This window comes from Drosophila montana, unplaced genomic scaffold (genome assembly GCF_035044405.1).
Source record: "Drosophila montana isolate Dmon_TW-CO22-7 unplaced genomic scaffold, ASM3504440v1 contig_3217_1, whole genome shotgun sequence".
NCBI classification, from domain to species: domain Eukaryota; kingdom Metazoa; phylum Arthropoda; class Insecta; order Diptera; family Drosophilidae; genus Drosophila; species Drosophila montana.
The window spans coordinates 1,927,626-1,948,506 of record NW_026998097.1 but is presented as its reverse complement, the minus strand read 5'-3'; the positions used below and the strand labels follow the sequence as shown (position 1 = coordinate 1,948,506).

Here is a 20,881-nt window from a genome sequence, read left to right as displayed (position 1 = left end):
GATTCAATATTTTATTTGACTCTATTTTTCTTTGCTTTTTTTGTTAAGTTTTTTTTTTCTTTCTTCTGTTTTGTTTTTTTGTTGTTTTGTTTGTCGCCTTAAGAATTACTAGTATATAACAATATCTCATTTTTTTTAAGATTTTTAATTCTGCTGGTTTTGTCAGCGATTTTGCTCTTAAACTTACAATAATAATAATAATTTTAATAATAATAATAATAATTTTCTCATGTCTCTTGATCTGGTTTACTCCTTTTTTCCTTGCGGCTTACACAATCTTCTTTTTTTTTTGTTGTTTTTGTTTTTTGTTTATCAATAATAAGTTTTCTTCTTCTTTCAAATTGCAGTAGATTAGTTTATGTGTGTGTGTGTGGTTGTGTGTGGGTGTATGTGAGTGTGCTTTGTCTGTGGTGTGTGGGCGTGGCATTTATGAATATAAAACTAGTAAGATTTTCCCCCCCGTCTCATTCTCACTTATCAAATGTCATTGTTGTATATAGGTATATATATATATATATAGTTTTTTGTTGTATATAAATTGTATATATCATTTGTTTGTTGTTTTGTAATTGCTACAAATCGATTTTAAACGCTTGATTTTTTGCAACTTGATCTCATTGTTTCATTTGATTTTCCCTTTTCGTTTCGTTTGTTTTGTTTTCTTTTCTTTTGTTTTGTTCCTACTACACTTAAATATGGTATATAAAAAATATTGCAACGAAATAGCTAACAAAAGGATTTGTCGGTTCTTTCTTTTACTTACAATTTTGTTTGTGTGTGTTTTAATCTTTTATTTAATTTTTTATTTGCTTTTTTTTTTGTTTTTGGACACTAAGGTGTTTCAGCAAATTATTGAATAATTTCTCAAGCAAAATATTTGACTTGATATTTTGATTCCCTATGCGTAAATATTTGTAAGGAAGCGTCTGTAACGTGCTTTAAAGTTGTTCCAAAAAACTAGAAACATCTTCTTCTTTTTTTTTCTGGGGCTCTGATACAACCGCACAATCATGTCTATAACTCATTTGCTTAGTAAATTTATGAACTCCTTTGTCGTTTTAATAGTTTTATGTTTTTGAGCAAAACCTTGTCTTAAATGGGGCAAACGAAATAATAAATTGTTTGATTGCTTCGAAACATGTTTTGGCCAATTAGAAGAAAACAAAATGCGCTCTAAAACAAATTTATATTTCGTGTACACACAAAAAAAAAAAAAGAGAGAAAGAAGTATATTATATAACAAAAAATTAAATATTTAAACAATTTACAAAAAGAAACTAAAAATTAAATGAAATTTTTCTACACAAGCTGCTACAATTAGGCAAAAATTAACAAGCCGTTTAAAAGTTCAGTCTATTGTTAAAGAGGCACGCCCGCATGCAACACCACAACAAGAATATATATATATATAAAGATGTGTGTGTGTGTGTGTGAATCTGTGTGTGTGTGTGTGTGTGTATATGTATTGCCAGAGCTGCACAGGCGCAACACAAAAACAAATTGTTCTTGGCACACTGTGCGTGCATAAAATCATATGTTATTATTGTTGTTCCCGGTATAATATATATCAGAGTGCATGGGGAATATGGGATATGGGATGGGTCGTAGGAAATTATATACTCAAGCAGTATATATATATAAAAACGACAAAAAAAAAAGAAAAACAAGAAATAATAATTATAATAATGAGAGAATGCGTGTGTTTGTAACAAATGATTGTTGTTAAACAAAAAAAAGGAAACAATTTAAATAGAAAAAGAGTTTTTCTCGAGTGCTTTCAAATGAAGAAACATACGCTCTCTATATGTATATATATAAAAGTATATATTTAAAAAGTTGCTTGATAATATTTTAATTATTATTACACACGAAACGTTAAAAATGGAAAAAAAAAATACGCATAAAAAACAAATATAAAACTTGACATTTTCCTTTTACTCAGTTTTCAAGTGTACAAAAAATATTGATTTTTTGTGATTTTTTCTATTTTTCTTTTTATAAAATATATGCGTGCTTTTATTTTGCTTTTTACGCCGCTTTTTGCAAATAGTTTTTCTTCCTTCCTTTCGTTTGTTTTGTGTTTAATTGTTAACATAACTTTAACATTTTTTTGTTGTTTTGTTTTTACTTTCATCTTAGTACAAGTGTTTTTTTAGAACGCTTTGTTTTTTGTTGTTTTTGTTGTTGTTGTTGGTGTTGCTTTTTACTATATTAGGTGTGTAATATATATATATTTATATAATAATATATATTTATGTATAATAGTTTCTTTTTTTGCCTTTTTACATTGGTTGCAACTGCAACTGCAGCCGCCGCTTGTTTATTTGTTGTTTGTTTTGTTGTTTGTTTTGTTGTTGTTTCGTTTATCGTTTTATCAAGAAGTAGCTTTGTTTGATTCATTTATTCTCAGTAGGGTTCGTCATCGTCAGTGTTGGAGTTGGAATCATCGCAATCTTCATCGTCATCATCATCATCATTGGAATCGGAGCTGCCGGAACTGTCATCCGAGTCGCTCTCGTGGTTGTTGCTGATGTTGATGCTGTTGTTGTTGTTGATGAAATGTTGCTGTTGCTGTATCGTTTCCACTGCATGATGTTGCTGCTGCTGCTGCTGCTGTTGCATGTTGCTGTTGCAGTTGCTGCTTTCCGCCAAACGTGCCGCTGCTGCCGCCGCCGCTGCTTGGGCTTCAGCTGCTGCTGCCGCCGCCGCTGCTTGGGCTGCTGCTGCCGCTGCGGCTGCTGTTGCCTCGGGCATTGCTGATGTTGCTGCTGTGGCACTCATCAAAGTCTTGTCATAGTCCATTACCAGCTGCTTGATGTGGGCCAGCTTGGCGTGCAAGTAATCAAATCTCAGCTTGTCCTTGTGTATGCTGCGATCGCTGTTGATGCGCTCGTATTCGCTGACAATTTGCCGCTTGATTTGATCGTAGTCGCCGCCGCCGCGTCGCCTGGCGCCCTCCAGACGCTTGGAGAGATCCTGGAACCGGTTGCGCACATCCTCGACGCTGGTCAGCAATTTGCGATACTCGTCGTAGTCGCTCTCGAATTCAGTCTTGTAGCGCCTGCGCACCTCCAGCGTGCGTATGGGCGCATATTGGCTGAAGTCATAACGGGGCGTGGCATTCGCATCCGCATCCGCTGTCGCCGCCGCGTACGCATGGGCAGCCGCTGCCAGCTGCTGTGTAGGCGACGGATGTTTGGCCGTCGTCGTCTGATTGCCGCCGCTTCCAGTTGCGCTTTTGCTTGTCGACTCGCGATTATGATAAGGTTGTTGCTGCTGCTGCTGCTGCTGTTGTTGCTGCTGCTGCTGTTGTTGCTGCTGCTGCTGTTGTGGTTGTTGGTGCTGCTGCTGCTGCTGCACTGGTGCCTGCAACTGTTGCTGCTGCTGCTGTTGATAGACGTGGTTGTTGTTGTTGCTGTTGTTGTTGCTGCGCTGACGTTGTCCGTTGCTGTTGCTGCTACTCGTGCGCTTTTTGCTATTGGACGCGGCATGCGTGTTGTTGTTGTATGAATTGTACTCATCGTGCGCATTGTTGTTGTTGCTGAAGTTGCTGCGTGGCTGCGGCTGCTGCTGCTGTTGTTGTTGCTGCTGCTGCTGTTGCTGCTGTGTCGCCGATTGACGCACAAAGCTGGCAGCTAATTTGGGCGGCGTTGTTGAGGATTTTCGACTGTGTGCCGCCGCAGCCGCCGCCGCCGTCGACTGCGCCGCCGACTGGCGACTGTTGCGCTCCAGCTGGGTCTCATAGCCACTGGAACTGCTCGAGTTGCTGCCCGTCGAGTTGCGTTTGTCCGCGTTGCCGTTGCCATTGCTGCTGCTGCTCTGCTTCGAGGAGCCGCCGCTGCCACGTCGACTGTTGCTGCTGCTGCTGCTGCGCTGCTGCTGCTGCTGCTGTTGTTGCTGTTGTTGTTCACCAACAGCCGCTGCTGCTGTCATGCTCCTGAACTCGTCCATGTTGTCCAGCACACTGTAGGTCAAGTCGTTGCTGCTCTGCTCATCCAGCTGCGGGTGCTGCCGCTGCGGCGGTGTATAGGCAGCACTTCGACTGCGGTAGGACGTACCAGAGTTGGCCACGGGGCAGCCAGCGGGGGCGGCTGTAAACTGTGGACCGCTGCTGCCGCCCGATTCCCTGTTGTAATGACTGATGCGCTGCTTCTTCGGATGAACCGTGCTGAACATTTCATCGTACTCGATGCTGCTCCGCTTCAGGCTGTTGCCGCCATTGCCGGGCCCGCCGTTGTGGTTGCCCAACGATTGCTGGCCCACATTTGGTGGCATCAGCAGCAACGGCGGCGGGCTGCCCGTATGGGTGGACGTTGGACTCTGTCCGGAGGTCGAGCTGCCCGCATCGGAGCTCATGGGCGGCGTCAGATTCTGCGGCTTGCGACGCTTTAGCTGCTGCAGCTCCTGTTCGCTGAAGAACGGCCAATTCTCGTCGACATCGTTCCATATCTGGCGGCGCAAATTGAACGTATTATGAGACATGGTGCTTATATCCGTGAGTATATTGCCAATTAGATTGCGCTCCCGATCCTTGATGCCCTCGTTCTTGAGGCGCGCATACAGCTCCGGCTTCTTGAAGGGCTTCAATGCCAGCAAATGTATTAAACGCTCGCGAATGCTGCGCCGCGATACATCAGACATTTTGTTGCCATTACCTCCACCTGCCCCACCTCCGCCGCCGCCGCCTGCACCACCCGATTTGGCATTGCCACTGCGCGAGTTGTTGCCGCTGCCGTTGAGCATTTTATTGCGTCCATTGCTGTTGCTGTTGCTGTTACTGTTACTGTTGCTGCTGCTGCTGTTGAATGATCCAACTGCTGCTGCTGCTGTGCCCGCAATAGTTGCTGTTGTGCTGTTCTCTCGGGGCGAGCTGCCGCTTAGCGCATAGCCCTGTGAGATACCGTTGGCGAATGTGTTGGCCAGGGCTGTGCTGCGGCTGCCATTGACTGTGCCGCTGGCACCCAACGTGTTGGGATTGGGCGAGCGTGAGGCGACTGTGATTGCTGTTGCTGCTGCAACTGATGATGACGTCAGGCCATTAAATGGCGATGAAACTAACTTACGACTATTGTTACTGTTAAAACTATTGCTGCTGTTGCTGTTGCTATTGTTGCTGTTGTTGTTGTTGTTCCCACTGTGATGTGATGATGCCGAGGCCGGCTTCTTCACCTTACGCCCAATATCCGATTGATTTGGCTTGATCTCGCGTATACATTTACTTTTCTCCGTCTCCTCGGCCCGAGCCATTTTGGTTCGCGTCGTATCGTAGACATCATCGTTGGCATGAATTCGCATTCGTCGCGCCAGTGCACCAAGGACATCAAGTTCCTGATGCTGCTGCTGTATGCACTCCAATGTGCCCTCCAGTTCGTCAATGGTGAAGCCAAATTTACGTCCGCTTTCCATCCCGCTGCCGCTGCCGTTATTAACAGAATTGTTATCGCTGCTTGGCAGCGGGAAGTGTATGACGCCAGTGTTGCCATTGCATTGGATTTTTGCGCACTGACCGGGCGCCAGGCGTTTGGCATTCTCGTTTCTTTGATATTCCTCGATGGCACGGAAGGCAGAGTCGGTAAGCTTAAGGAATATGTACTCCTTTCTATCATCGGTGTAACGGTGGCTTTGTGACATACCATAATTTCCGGACGAGAGCGAGACATTGGGCAGGCATTTTGTTGATGCAATCGAATTGCTCATAACGTGTCCGCCCCCCTCAAAAGTTTTTGTTGATGATGATGATGATCACAATGATAATTTGATTTTTTTTTTTGTATTTTGTTTTCGTTAATTACTTGAACTACGCGTTGTATTTGCTGTTAAGTTAGCTGCTTAGTCGCTGTGACGTTTGCGTGGCAAATGGCAAATGTTAGTTTTTGGCTAGCGCGCCAGTGTTGAACAATAAATTAAAGGGTTTTTTTTGTTTTTTTGCGCGGAAGAAGCTTATGATGGAAGCAACGGTAACTGGAAGTTGTTGTAGTTGTGTTCTTTGTTGCCGAACACGCTTTGATTAGAGCTGTTGCAAGATAATGTTGAATGCGTCGCTGCTGGCACCACTCCTGATCTCGAATGTGACGTAGAAGCCTGGGGGCCAATGGCAACTGATTGTTGTTTTAGTTTCTGTGCAATTTAATAATGTTTTTCTTTAGTATGTTGTAATCGCAAGTAAAATTTACGTTGTTGCTAAGACGTGAACCGAGGTAAATGCATAGCTTCACAAAAAAAATAACACCACACACTCACACATTAATACATACTACTGCATGCATGCGCATGTGTGCACTGGGCTCGCTCTCCTGAGAGTTTTGAGCTGCGCTGCAAACTTGCTGCTGCTGCTGCTGCTGCTGCTGTTACTGTTGCTATTGTCGTTGCGTTTCTTTTCTTTCTTTTTTTCAATTTTTGATTTGAAATGCAGGCACGAATACAAATACACGCACAACTCTTAATATTTTTGTTGTTGCTTGAGAATTTCACTTCCGTATACATAGGTCTCATTTCTCACTCTCTTTGCCTCTCTACTTTCGTCAAGTCTAGTTCATATTTGCACACCACGTTGTTGCTGCTCTCTTTGTGTGCCACTTGCAAATAACACAATTTCTTTTGTTAAATAATATGGTATGTATTTTAATTGGGTTAAGGTAGGCATGTATGCATTGCAGTTGTTGTTGTTGCTGTCACAATTGTTGTTGCTGCTTTGACATGTCGGTGTGTAAGGCGTGCGAATGGCTGTTGTAACTTTTGGTTGCTTCAGTTGAAAGTGTGACTCCTGCGCCAGGTGCTCAAGTTGTCAATATGTATGTGTGAGTCGGGCGGCAGCCATAAGCAAAATCAAAGACAGCAGAGCGAGCAATCAATGCTGTTCGCACACACATGCACACACATACACCGATATGGACACACGTCGCTTGACTGCTTTTGGTAGTGTGTGTGCTCGCTGGTTTGTTGGCTCTGCTCTCGCGCTCTCGTCGATCACAGCGTGCTAAAGCGGGACAACTGCTGTTTTGATTGGCTTCACCACTCACTGTTGTTGTTGTTGCTGCTGCTTGATCTTTTTTCTTTTCGCTTTTTTATTTTTTGCTAAAAATCATCTGTGTTTGTACGTTGATTTTTTTATATATATATATAAATTTTTTTTTGCTGCTTATTATATTTTTTGTCCACTTCTATATTAGCTGCATATACATATGTGTGAATATCTCTTTCTTTGCACACGCATACACTAGCACTATCAGATTCGAAATTGTAGGCACAGAGTTCAGGCACTCGAAGTATTGTTAACTTTTTAATGCCTTTTAACACTTATTTTTTTGTTTTTTCATTTACTTTTGTGTGCGTGAGTATATATGTATGCATACATATGCATGTATTATGGGTTTTTACGCCAACACTTTTACTCAAGACTGTTTTGCTTGGGAATTTGCTGCGTTATTTTAACACATATGTATGGCGGCACTGGAATTTGTCAAGTTAACGTATTTTTCACGCGTTATATTTTGTTTTGCTTACAAATTAATTGTAAAATTGCATTTTATTTCCTTTTTCACATAAAATTTGCTCGTGTCTGTGTGTCCAAGGTATCTTAATCAACGTACAAAAGGTATCTGCTAAATGAAATCGAAACGAGTTGCTTTCAAGTGGTTGCCGTTGCCGTTGCTGCTTTGCTGCTGCTGCTGTGCACTCGTTTATTATTACACCGCTCACCACCGCCCCGTTGACAATGCTAAGACAGCGAAGTCGACGAGTGTGTGACGCGACGGAGTAGATCAACGGCAAAAGTCGTCGTGTCTCTCGCACACACATGCACTGAGTATACGCGCGATCAGTTTGGCGCTCTTTCGCTTTACTCTCGCACGCTCACTCGCTCCGCTTCGTCTTGAAAATCAGCGACCAAACAACGTCTCGATGTTTCGTTTGAAATACGTACGTGCCTTGTATCACTTGCTACTACTACTGCTGACAATCATTTGTTGTTGTTGTTGTTGTAATATAGTTATTATGGAAGTGAAGCGCAGAGCAAAAATGAAAAACAAGTTTGCAATTTAATGTGCGCACTTGGCACTCTGCCGCTGGCCGTTGGCCAGTCCGTTATTCGTATTGGTGACTCTCTTTCGCTATGCGTTTCTTCCTCTCTTTCAACCACTCTTAGAGAGCGTGTTATGCGTGGAGACCTTACGTTTTTTGTTCAAAAGCAACAACATACGCTTATCTTCGAACATTTACTTATACACGGTTTTTTCGTTTTAATGTGTGGGTATGTCTGTCTATCTGAAATAGCTTGCGGCCCGTTGCACGTCTTAGCAAAATTAAAAACTTTAGCTTACTTGGTTCTTGTTGTTATTTTTGTTGAATGTATACGAGTGTGTAATTATCTCACCACTGTTGGAAAAGCTACAGGCGTGGGGGCACGCGTCACAACAATATGAAAACAAAATATTTAAACGAATTGAAATAAAGCACAAGAAGACGCAAATACTAATGTACTTACAATAGGTATGTTTATGTGAATGTATTTACATTTAACAGTCGACAGCGTTTTGTAGATTTCAGTGGCTTTTTTTAGTTTTGATGTGTTGAAACAGCTGTTCTAAACTGCCACCTGCACGATGTGGTCGTGTGTGTCTTGTTGTTGTATTTCCACCACGTCACACACAGTAGTAGCTGATGCTGTTGTTATACTGTTATTTCTCGGTCGCTCGGCACGCAGAAAACCTTTCAGTGCCCCGCGCTCACCCAAAAAACACAACAGCCAACCAGGCACAATCAGCTGTGCTCGCTGTTCGGCCGAACAGTGTTGAAAACTGTGTATATATCGGTTTGACGCGCAATCGATAGCAAGTGCGGGGGTTTTCTGGTGCTACTCAATCGGACGATGACTTTATTGTTGTTAATATTGTTGCTACCGCTGGCTGATGGTTGTTCTATAAAAATAGTGTCCAATTTAAGTCAGAATCACTTTTACAATTTACAAGTATTTTTGCATACTTAGTTTTTGTTGCTGCAGCTTGATAAATAATTGATGCGTTGTTTTTTATAGTTGTTGCTGGTGGTTGTTGTATTGTAGTTGTGCTCTCCTCAATTTCTGATTTGTTGCTTTTAATTTATATTACGCATTTGCTTTTAGTTTCACTCTACACTTTAAAAGGATAAGTTATGTTAAAAATAGGTTGCACTGGTTTCTCTTCGATTGCTTTAATTCATTTGCCTTTCCGCTTCCCACCGTTGAGAGCCGTTGTTGAGTTATGTTTTTGTTCAATTGTGTTTGTGTACGTTACGCGCACGCGATCATACGTTTTCCTTACGTGAAGCACAGCTGTTTTATGTTTACGTTGCACACCGTTACGCTACACACGAGTTCTCTTAAGCGACTCTCTTCACGCAAAGAGAGCACAAAGCGAGTACAAAGAGCGCACGAGCCGGACACCCGAATGTCAATTTTTCTCCATGTTAGTGTTGTTAATTTTTGTTCACTTTTGACATTTTTGCATACGAAAATTTTCCGCTTTCAGGTAGATTTACCGTAGCCAGAGATCTTTGCCGATGCGCTTGTGTATATGATTGGATGTACATATAGCCATCTCTATGTATGTTGTCGTGTTAGTATTTTAGTCTTGTGCTCGTTCGTTCGCGTCTCGTCGTGCCTGCTTTTTGTCTTTTCAACGCAGCTAGGTTGGCCCGTGTGGTGGGGTGGGCTTATCTCTGTTTGTTTTTGTGCTAGGAATTTAGCTATAATACACTGACAAATATACATACATACATCATTTGTATTTATGTACATGGAAATGTGTTTTACATTTGAAGAATATGCAATGTAAGTAGGCAAGAGCACACCTGATGTTCTCTTGCCGGGTTTTTACAACCAGCAGGAAGCAAATCTGGCGGGCAGGTCGCCGCAGCTGTCAAAGTGACAGCAAAACAAAGTCATAAAATTCAGGTAAACTATGTCGATCTCTGTCTCGCATATATCCGTCCTGGTGATCATTGGATAATAAGTACGTATGTATGTATATAGTTGAGTTAAACAGGATAAGTTTAATGGCTAATTCGCAAAACTTTAAAAGCTCATAAAAACACAAGAGGCACATTCACAAAGAAAAGATTTGCACCAAGGTAACAACTTGAAGTTCATTTATACAAACAAAAATATTGTTGCCCCTGATTTGTTGGCGTGTGTGTGTGTGTGTGTGTATGTGAGTGTTTCTCGGTTCCAATAACAGCAAATTTGCAGCCAACGTTAAACAAATTAGCCGAATAAAAAACCCAAAACCTAAAGAGCAACAACAATAATAATACAATTTCAAGTTTGAAGCGCGCGACGATGTCGGCGGCCATTTGTTAAAACGGCCATTCGGAGGAACGCCGCTTAAATAGCATTGAGAGCCCTTGTGAGCGAAAGGCCAATGCACTGCGCGTGACGACAACGACACGAGACAGCAAAACGGAGGAGACGCAATGTGCCTGTCGGTGTCTGTGTATTTGTATGTGTTTGTTTTGTGTGAGGACTTCAAGCAGCCAACAGCTGGCCGCAGGCTTCACAGCAGAACAGGAGCAACAACCACCGAAAAGAATGATATGCAGGAAACCTATGAAAAACGTGTGAACGTGAACGTGTGCAACGGAATGCTCGAGAAAAGGGCGGTAGGAAAAATCTCACAAGTTCAACAAATATATATATACATATATAATAATACATACAGATACAGATGTATGTGTAATGTGTATGAGTAAATGCGCACATACACACACAGGCAACGCACCCGTGCAGCTGACAGCTGTGCGGACAGTTTTTGCTTTGTGCTGCGCTTCTTTATGGCAACAAAAACATTGATAACAATGTCAAATGAGAGGGAGAAAGAGACACTAGCACTAAATGCGGCGGCTATCTGCGCACCGGCAGCGTTGCCACCTTCGCCAAATCGATCGAAATACAGTTGAATCGATAAATAGGCAGAACCAAAAAAATTATAACAACAAACAAATGGATTAAAAACGTTAACAAAACGCATGCAACTCTGAAAGACAATCATACGCACAATATACGTACAAATTTATGCAAATAAAGGTGTTTGTGTGTGCTCAAATACGTGCAAAACATATAAAATGTACACTTTATAAACGCTGCACAGCAACAAAACAAAGCCCAACTGTAAACAGATGTTCAAAACTGTTGTAGCGGGCAGCGCAGCCACAAAACGGCAAACCAAAATTCCAGTGGAAATGCGACAAAAAAAAATTACTTTACACGATAAAAAGAGGGCGCTGAGGAGTGCAAGTCTCTCGCGCTTGATTGTGTGCGTGTGTGTATAAAATAAATAATCAATTGTCGCAGCAACAATAAAAGGCAGCCGACGCGACTCTCCACGCTCCCTCTCTCTTTGAGGGTAATTGGCCACACGGGAATCCCAAATTGCCATCATGCACACGTTGTACACGATGCATTAACAGTAACAACAACAAAAACAGGCAGCGAGAGCAGACACACATACATATATATATGTGTATGTATAGCTATGTATGTATATGCCTGACTATATGTTATGGCAATATTTTGAATTTCGTATATTCAACACTTTTGCTATTTTTAGAGTAGAAATAACAACAACAACAACAAAAGCATTATAACAAAATGTGACTCATGGCACAGGCATCACAGTGTGAAAATACACATTTATTTATTTTCATGTTGAGAAAGGCGTTAAACGATGCCCTGCGAGCTTGCAACAGGCGGGTATTGGGGAATCGTCGATAAATCGCTTTACAGCCAATATAAAGATTGCAACGATATTTCGAAATGGCTTCGCTCGTGAACATCGATGTCCGAGAATAATATACCCTGCATCGTTTCGACTACTTAAAATAACCTCGTTTTAATGGAAGAACCTAAACCTATATTCCGAATTCCAAGTCTCTGGCTCTTTAAGCTCTAGCTGGATGAACTCGGCTGTTGATGCCGACTGCAAAACTTTACAAAATCCTCTTCAACCTACTTCCAATAGGGCATAGACACAGTTATGCCGATTATTACTTATTTCAAATGTATTCGGAATTACCTATGAGTCATAACTCTAAACAGAATGCGCGCCTCTGGAAATGTGATTCCCATAAATATAAACAGTTTGCGAGAAGTTCGCTTCAACGTCATCGACTTCACGATATCGATTCTTTAATTATATGAGCAATTAGAATAATTTGTGTTATGAGTTGGAAGATTGAAATAAATTTCATGTATACGAACTTTTTTATAGGAATTAGGTTTGTTTGATATTTGCAATTATTTACCAATGAATTCTTTGAATACCACCTAAATTTCAAGGCCAAGGCAGTTAAAGAGTAATTTTTCTAACAAAAGAGCACGATACGTGCATAGAGAGAGAGAGAGATAGAGAGGGAGAGAGAAAATCAAGCACAAAGCGAACGCGTACAATGAACTGTGCCCTGAACGGACTCACTCACAATTTGCCCTCCAAACAGCGAACCAATCGAATTATAAGCGTCACCTGGAAGATCTTGCTGAACGGGTAAACCAACGACAACAACAACAACAACAACAGCAAAACACCCGAACTCGTCAAATAAACGTTCAATGACCGATTTATAAAACAAAGCGATGGTTGCATAATTTGTTGCTTTTTAACAACAAAAAGTTCAACGGAAATGCGTTTTTCCTGCCTTCTCTCTTGCTCGCTCAGTGACATATTCAAGAAGAAGCCAAAATTGTAATCAAATTAAAAAACATTGACCGTGAATGGGCATAAAACTTGGTTTCATTTCATTTTGATAAGATAAGAAATGCGTGCTTTTTGGCTCTGTGCGTATGTGTGGGTTGGTTTTTTTATGTGCACGTTCTTATCTATTAATTAAAAAACAAAAAACAAAGTAAAAAAAAGTTACCGCATTAAATCGACAAACAACTCTTTAAAACTTAAACCAAAGAGAAAGAGAGCGGGAAGAGAGGAGGAGGGAGAAAAAGCACAACTCAGCTTTCAATTTGTTTTTTTTTTTTTTTGTATTTTTTTTAATGATCGTGCGAAGGTTCTTGTATTAATTTTAATTAAAAACGGGTAAGCGTGTATTTAGAATTTAAAGAAAAACCAGTTTCAAATAAACCGGATGAATTCATTTAAAACAAAGCTACAAATTGTTTAAACAATATTTGTATTTCAACTAAACATAAAAAGTATGTTGCGTTTTAAACCGAATGTAATATGTTCGTTTATATTTAAAACATTCGATTGTATTTAGACCTTAAATATCTTATTTATGAATTCCTCAGCTTTGGTCTGTGACCGACATTGAGAGCAATCGAACATGGCCCAGTTAAAGCCCCTCAAGACGGATTTAAAACAGCCTATTAAGTATTCAAACTGAAAGATGAAGACTATCTAAATGACTTTGTTTGAAGTTTAGAGTTTTCAATAAAATGTTCCAAATGATAATAAATGTATTTACCAAATTTGCGTCAATGCAGACTAATTGCGTTGATAACTGGTTCGAGCTTATGGACTTGTTTGTTTCCCAATTAAGTCGGCATTTGTGTTTTTTTTTCTATTGACTTGAAAGTTTAAACTTAAATAAAATTCATATACAAAAAAAAAAAACTATTTGTTGTTGTTTCGAAATGTTGGCGATCGATCGACGCGCCGATATCTTCTGCTACTTACACCCATACATACACAGGCGCAAACACATAGATGTGAATGCTAATCAGCAACACCAAAAAATTAAAACCCGATTCAAAAAAAAAAAAAACGTAGCTAGAAGGCTCAAATCGTAACGAAGTCAAAGCCGACCGAAGTAACGCTTGAGTATGTTCAAGTGGAGTGAGTGAGAGACAAAGCAAAGCTTAAAGCTCTGCTGCAAGCTTTCAACAACAAAAAACTTGTCTTCCCAGATTCAGTTGGATTATTTCTTCTTATTGGAGAGCAAGAGCGAGAGGCGAGTCGAGGCTTGACCAAGCACACGACAGAGACGGAGACGGAGACAGAGCCAACGACGTTGGCAATTTGGAACTGGACTAAAAACGGACTCCAAACAGACAACAAGAAAAACAAAACGCACAGCCGTTAAGTTAACTGAGCTTGGATACGGAGACTGGTATTCCCCCAGCCAGCAACCAGCTAGCTTGTTGTCAGTTTGCTGCTGTTGCTGCCTGTGTATATTATACCCTTGCCAAGAGTAGTATAATTTTGTCTCGTAATGTGTAACGCATAGAAGGAGACATCTCTGACCCCATAAAGTATATATATTCTTGATCAGTATCTGTTTCTATCTGTTTCTGTGCATGAACTAGTCTGTCAGTTTTAAAGCTTTCGTCATGAAACTTTGCATACGTCTCGCGGCTGGATCGGACCATTAGGAACGATCGGTCGAAAATTAAGTAATTGTATGGTTAACTTCTTGCTTTTCAAAATATATTCAGGGTTCAGGGTTTCACTATGCTCCCTACATATATACAAAATCTTATTTACATTGGAACGTTATATCTAGCTGCCATAGGAAATATTGGTCGAAAAAATGAGATTCTGTCTGGCAAACTTTTTGTTCTGGTCTGCAAGCGTATTAAATCTTCGGCGTGTCGAAGATGGCCCTTCTTTCTCGTTTTTACTTGAAATGAATATACATACATTTATTTTCATTTTGTATTCGGCATATTATATTATAGCTATATCTTTGAAAATGACTGAAGGTCAGCCAAATTGATCGTACAATCAACTTTTTTATAATATATTATAAATTTACTTGTTGTTTGTTACTGTCCCAAAAAAGAATGCACTTTGCATAAATATATATACATAAATCTATAATTATTTATTAAAAGTTTTGTAATTTGGCTGGCGTTGTTAGTTTTCTGTTTCATAGTTAAATACAGCATTTAACTAGAATATGCATAAAACCTTTGAACTTTTCCGTTTTGTTAAACCCATTTTGTGATTTTGTTAATTGAACTTCCGCAGAATTTTGTCTGTTTGGGTGAACACACGTATTTACTTTTTTTTTTAATGGAGTCTTTTTTTAGCCTGTGTTTTTCCTACGACTGTACGCGGGATTTTGTGAATGTCTATCTATCTATTTGTTTAAGCTTTAAAAGTAGAACGTCGAAGCCAGCCCTAACCTTCATTTTAAAAGTTTCCGGCCTTTTTTTTTCTGTAGTTAAGCAGAGTTAAAGAATATTATATTTGTCTATTGCAAATTCTAGTTTCTGATTATAAAATATAAAAATCCCTGTTGTTAGACAGTCAAAATGCCTATAGGTCTTGCCTTTATTATAACCCATAATTGAGATAAAATCATTTTCCGATTAAACACGTCAACTATTTCTGTATTCGTCTGTAAATCATCTCAGTCAAAAAACATATAGCCCATACATATTTGGTAGATGACAATTTTGGGTAGAGACCAAATTAGGCCCGCAATCTCTATATGAGAATTTGTAGAACATATAATAATTTCAATAGCTCAGCTATTACAAAATAAAAATTAAATTGCTGTCAATATGAACCACGAATTAAATCAAAGCCTGGAACCGGAACGCGGGGAATAGTTTTGAACCTTAAGCTGAAGCCCCGGCAATAATTTTGTGCTTTCAGCCCTGCTTTTTGCTATGAGAACAATCCAATATCAACACTCAAATTAAAGTGTTGTAAAATAAACAAGCCGTCAGTAAATATTAATATCGATAACTCAACAGCAAGAACTACGAATGTTAAAAGAAACGCACTCAGTTTCTACACTAAAAGAAGATAATGCAGTTAAAATAGTAAGGGGAAAAAATCAACAAATAGCGCACCAAAGTTGCGCTTTGTCTTGTGGAGTGCACTAACACATTCGACTCAGAGAAAAATAAAATAATATAAAAGACCACAACCCAACCCACAACTTATAACAGCAGAGCACAACCAATAAGAAACCTCGGTATGCAAGTGGAAAAAGGAAAAAAAAAATGATACGAAAATTATATAAACATTATAGGCAGCCGTAAGTATGACTAAACCAACCGCAAAACAGCAACAGCAACAACACAACGATATGTAACAAGTCGGGTGGCACACTACAAAAAACGAGGGCCGAGCAACACGAAAAACAGCAGCAGCAGCAGCAACAGCAGCAGCAACAACAACAGCAACAACGTCGTTGACGACAGCGAGCAGCCAGCTCTTGTATCCAGTTGTTGTTTTTGGTTGGTAATTTTAATGTTGGTTTTATTTTCTGTTTTCTCGACTACGAAACTATGCCAAAGTTAACGACGGATTACAATAATCAAAACATAGAGACAGACACAATATGCATACACATACAAAACTCACAGACACACACACACACACACACACACACCCATAAATCTTGACGTGTGACAATTATGCAGTTGGTTGGCAACGCGCTGTTCTCGTACCGACAGTTTGCAACACTGTCTTAACAAACTAATTAATAGCACTTACATATAAAACGCGTTGAATACTGATCTCGATAACATTTATCGTAAAATTTAAACATACGTACTTAGGTATTTTTGTGTTTGAATTTGACACACCCCTAACAGCAAAATTGTTACCTTGCTTTTCACATAAAACAACTGGAGCAAAAATTGAGTTGCCTTGGCGTATAACAACAATTGCGTTATATAGAACACGATAACGTTAACAAAACTATTGAACCAATTAAGCAAAGGTCTGTTTAAAATGTCTTTCACAAAAATGCGGGTGTATATATACATATGTATATACATGTATGTATGGAGGCGACTATAGCGTGCAAAACCACAATGGCGGCCAAAATAGTCAGGCAGACAAGCCTACTTATGTATGTAAATATCAGAAAAATTAATTGTTTGGCATATTCGTTGTGACTTATCATACTTGTGCACTCTTAATGCGTAAATATTCCCATATGCAAATATTAATGACCTTCACTTTCACCTTTTTTTGTTGTTGTTTTATAGGGCTGAGGCCAAAGTAACGTACACTGAGAGAATCGCCGCATTCCTTAGTACAATTAGGCCACGTATAAATATGAACAGAAAAATAATAAGACTATGAAACTTTATACCGAAACATTTTAATTGATTGCTACTTATTCAAATGCCTGATAATCAAACGGGATTTCACAAGCCTCTTGCATACGTTCTAAGCATACTTTAAACATATCAATTGGGACTTTTGTCGCACTGTGCATTACAGCGAGTTGAGGGCGCCTGTATGTGCCAACATATGTATGTGACAAATCAACTGAAATAACAAAAATAAAAAAGCACCACTGTACCTACTTATACTTACATACATATATATGCATGTGTGTATACGTATACGCGTATACGAGAAGCGATACGGCCTTCTCCTTCTCCGCTCGTGATCGAGCAACAACACAATTACAGTAAATAGGTGAAAAAGACAACAGCGCACAGTTGCACAAATATAAAAAAGCAACCACAAAGCACAAGCACACACATCTACACGTATACAAGGTATTACGGTAATCAATGTCAAACGCTGCCGATTTCATTCGCATGCACAACAAGCAACAACAATATCCGACTGTCTGTCTCATTGTATTTTTGTGTACTTGTACAACACAAAAACACACATATGGCTCCACAGATTCGCGTTATATACTAAAAAAAAATCGTAAAGAGAGCCGTTCTCTGAAATAGGGTGAACAGAATATTTGACGGAAATTCCAACAACATCAAGTGTTTTGATGAAATAAAATAACCTCAGTTAAAATTTGTTAATATCAGCGGAACCTGTTGGGTTCCCCATTTTCACAATTTTTTTTTTTAAATAGTAAGAAATAAGTAAAGTTTTTAAATGCCAACTTAAACACTCGAATACATGGACAGAAAATAACACCACTTGTTGTTGGCTGCTTCTTGTTTTGGCATAATTAAATGCAATATGTGCGAGCGTGACAGCATCACAATGCATGACTATCGTCAACGGTCGCCATTTGCTCTCTCGCATGCTCAAAAGCAAGGCATGATCCGACCGACACACACACACACACACACACAGACACAATACTTTCACTTCTTGTATTGAATTTAATTTTGGTTGGGGCGCCAACGCCGATGTTTTTGTTGTATTTTTTATATATTTTTTCAACAGATTTATGCAAGTTTTCTGTGTTTGTATACATATGCATGTACACATATACAGGCTTGTGAATATAAGTGCGTGTCTCGATGTTGGGGCCCTCAGCAACAGCGAGCGAAAATAAATATTATAGAAAATCCGTGCCTCCACACACAAATGACAAAGGTGGGTAAGAAATAAATGCTCTGTCTGTGTTGGGGATATGCATTTGTATGTATAGACATAAAAATGGAAAAGGTCTAAAATTTGATTTCGTTTACTAGCTCTTAAATAATTCAAAAATGATTAAAACCAAGTGGTCTTTGGCTGACCTTATTGATCTCGATCTCGATTTCTTATACCAAATCAATGAATACTGAATCAAGGTATACATATTTAAAGAAACGAAATTTTATTTATTTAAAATTCAACAGATATTACCGAAAATGCATTGTGTGCTTATCTACGCAAGCACAAAGTACACAAGTAACAGCAAGCACATGCGTCAAAGCATTTGGCACCTGACATATGGAGTTGCATTTTACGTTCTCATTTTTGCACTCGCTCTAAGCCTAACCCCCTCTCTCTCTCTCTCTCTCTCTCTCTCTTTCTCACTCTACCAATCAACCACAACAACACACACACATATCTACTTTTAAAATGTGCATGAATGCAATAGCGCAAAGCATTCTAAACAATATCAGGCAACGACTGGAGTGCAGTCACAGCTAGACGCTCCCACCACACGATATTTCTCTCGCTCGATGACGACGCGACGTTTTGTCTCGGGTGTCATTTTCTCGCTCTGAACAATTTATGAAATGTCAAATCAATACATACATATGTAGTTGTTTACTTGTCCAAATGTATAAAACATTGAATAAAATGAATGTAAAACACTTTCTTCATATAAACAACCGACGCTTAACAGAGAAACAGAAGAAATGATCATAATGAATGAAAATTAATAAAACATATACAAGCGAATGCTGGCAAAAGACCTTACATTTTTTTTTTTGCTACTTTTGGCGTGAATTGGGTCTCGCATGATATACAATCCCCTCACACCAAATGCTGATACGCGCAGACAGCTGTTGGAATGCCAACTTGTGAAATAAACGACGCCACACAGAGCCAAGAGAGGGGGCATAAACATCCTGACGTCACATGAATGCTACAGTGTTTGTTGTTGTTATTAGAAGTAATGCTTCATCAATTTCCACAATTTGCATAGACCGACTATCGATAGGCCTGTAGTTTAATCGATAGCACACGCAACAACAACAACAGCAAAGTGGTGTGCGCGCACATCACATGTTAAAATTAGATATGGAAAACCGCTGCCGCCCACGTACGATTTCTAGGATAACTTTTACACATACGCACGCCTCCGCACAATGCAACAGCGTCGATGGCAAATTGTTCAAACACATTTACAGGGGCAGTCGAAAAAACAAATTGAGAATAGCAACGTCAGCTGCCAAGTGGAAAAACATTACGAATTCACATTACTCCTTGGTTATTTGCTGGATGGGCCCGGCGATGTTTTACTGTTGTCAACATTCCGACGAATTTTGTTCTCTTTTCTACCACTTTCTATTGCTTACTTTGTAAGTTGGTGTTTTTATTATTTTAAAGTTGAAACACTAGCAATTGTTATACATGCACAAAAGATGATATTGCTGACGATTTTTACTTGTGTTTGTTGTTGGAAGTAAAATTATTTATAAATTAATTGAAATCGCGTAAATAACGACGGCGACGGCGACGCGACAACGACGTCGGCGGTGGCGACATCGACAGCGGCTGATTTTCGTCGGCGACAAGACTACGTGAGAGCGGTTGGTTGACGTTTTTGGTGGTTGAGCGCGAGAACTATGGAGACGGGGCGACGACGAGGACGAGAGCTGCTGGAGCGCGCGCGTGCATAATACGCACGTATACACAAACACACATGCATATACCTTTCATACATACGCAAGCTTCCTCGCACGGTGCGAGGGAGCTTGTCTTGGCGTACAAGAGAGTCAACTCACACACGCAAGCAGACGTAAATATGTGTATGTACATACATATGTATTAATGTATAAAATATAATACACGGCTACGTTAATGATATTGAACGGCGACTGCAAATGTAAATGGTGGCAACTGTCTGTCACAGTTAAACGGACAGATTAAACGACGATCCGCCCGAGAAACACACACACACCCACAAAAGTGGAGAAATCAATCAACGATGTACAACACGACGGAACGGGGGAAGGCGGAAACCAGAATTTAACAATATTTTCCATATTGTACACATTTTATATTCGTTTATTTTTGCATACATATTTGTATATGTATTATTATTTTTCTCATTTTTTTTTCTTACACAATAACTTTTTATAAATTTCAATAGTTTTCACACACATTATATTTTACACTTAATTGAGCTCTTGTTGCTGGCTTAATAATGCACGTATTCCCCTTAAGTTAATTTTCTATAATTTACAAATGTAATTTTAACAAAAAATTTTCTTAGTCAAAGTCAGAAATCACGTCATGGCTGCCACGTCCAAGCAACAATGAATCGTAAAATTTCCAAAGCAGCCCACTTCACGCGGCGTTATCGTCGGTTGCGGTTGCGAGTGCGTTTGTGAGCTGAGAGAGTGAGCGAGTGCTGCCGACATCGCGCAAGTGAAGTGTGTACACACGGATTTTAGCTAAATATTCCCTTTTCATATCGAGTTATGGGGGTTAGAGCGAGTAGACTATAGTACGCGTTTAGAAAAACCCACCAATAATTTGCAAATGGATGCAAACACTTGTGTTCGTAT

The 20,881-nt window shown here is 39.8% G+C and overlaps 2 protein-coding genes across 2 annotated transcripts in view; both read right to left on the bottom strand.

Moving 5' to 3' along the window:
* Positions 1-20,881, bottom strand: part of Mi-2 (chromodomain-helicase-DNA-binding protein Mi-2 homolog) — a 28,629-nt gene that overhangs the window by 6,772 nt on the left and 976 nt on the right. The window lies entirely within an intron of this gene.
* On the bottom strand, positions 279-20,704 carry Su(Tpl) (Suppressor of Triplolethal). Its single transcript, XM_064689098.1, is given in 6 exon segments — positions 279-3,528; positions 3,530-3,588; positions 3,621-6,117; positions 8,319-8,385; positions 8,483-9,130; positions 20,437-20,704. Coding segments are annotated over 3 exon segments (3,258 nt in total). The 5' UTR covers positions 5,698-6,117; positions 8,319-8,385; positions 8,483-9,130; positions 20,437-20,704; the 3' UTR covers positions 279-2,406.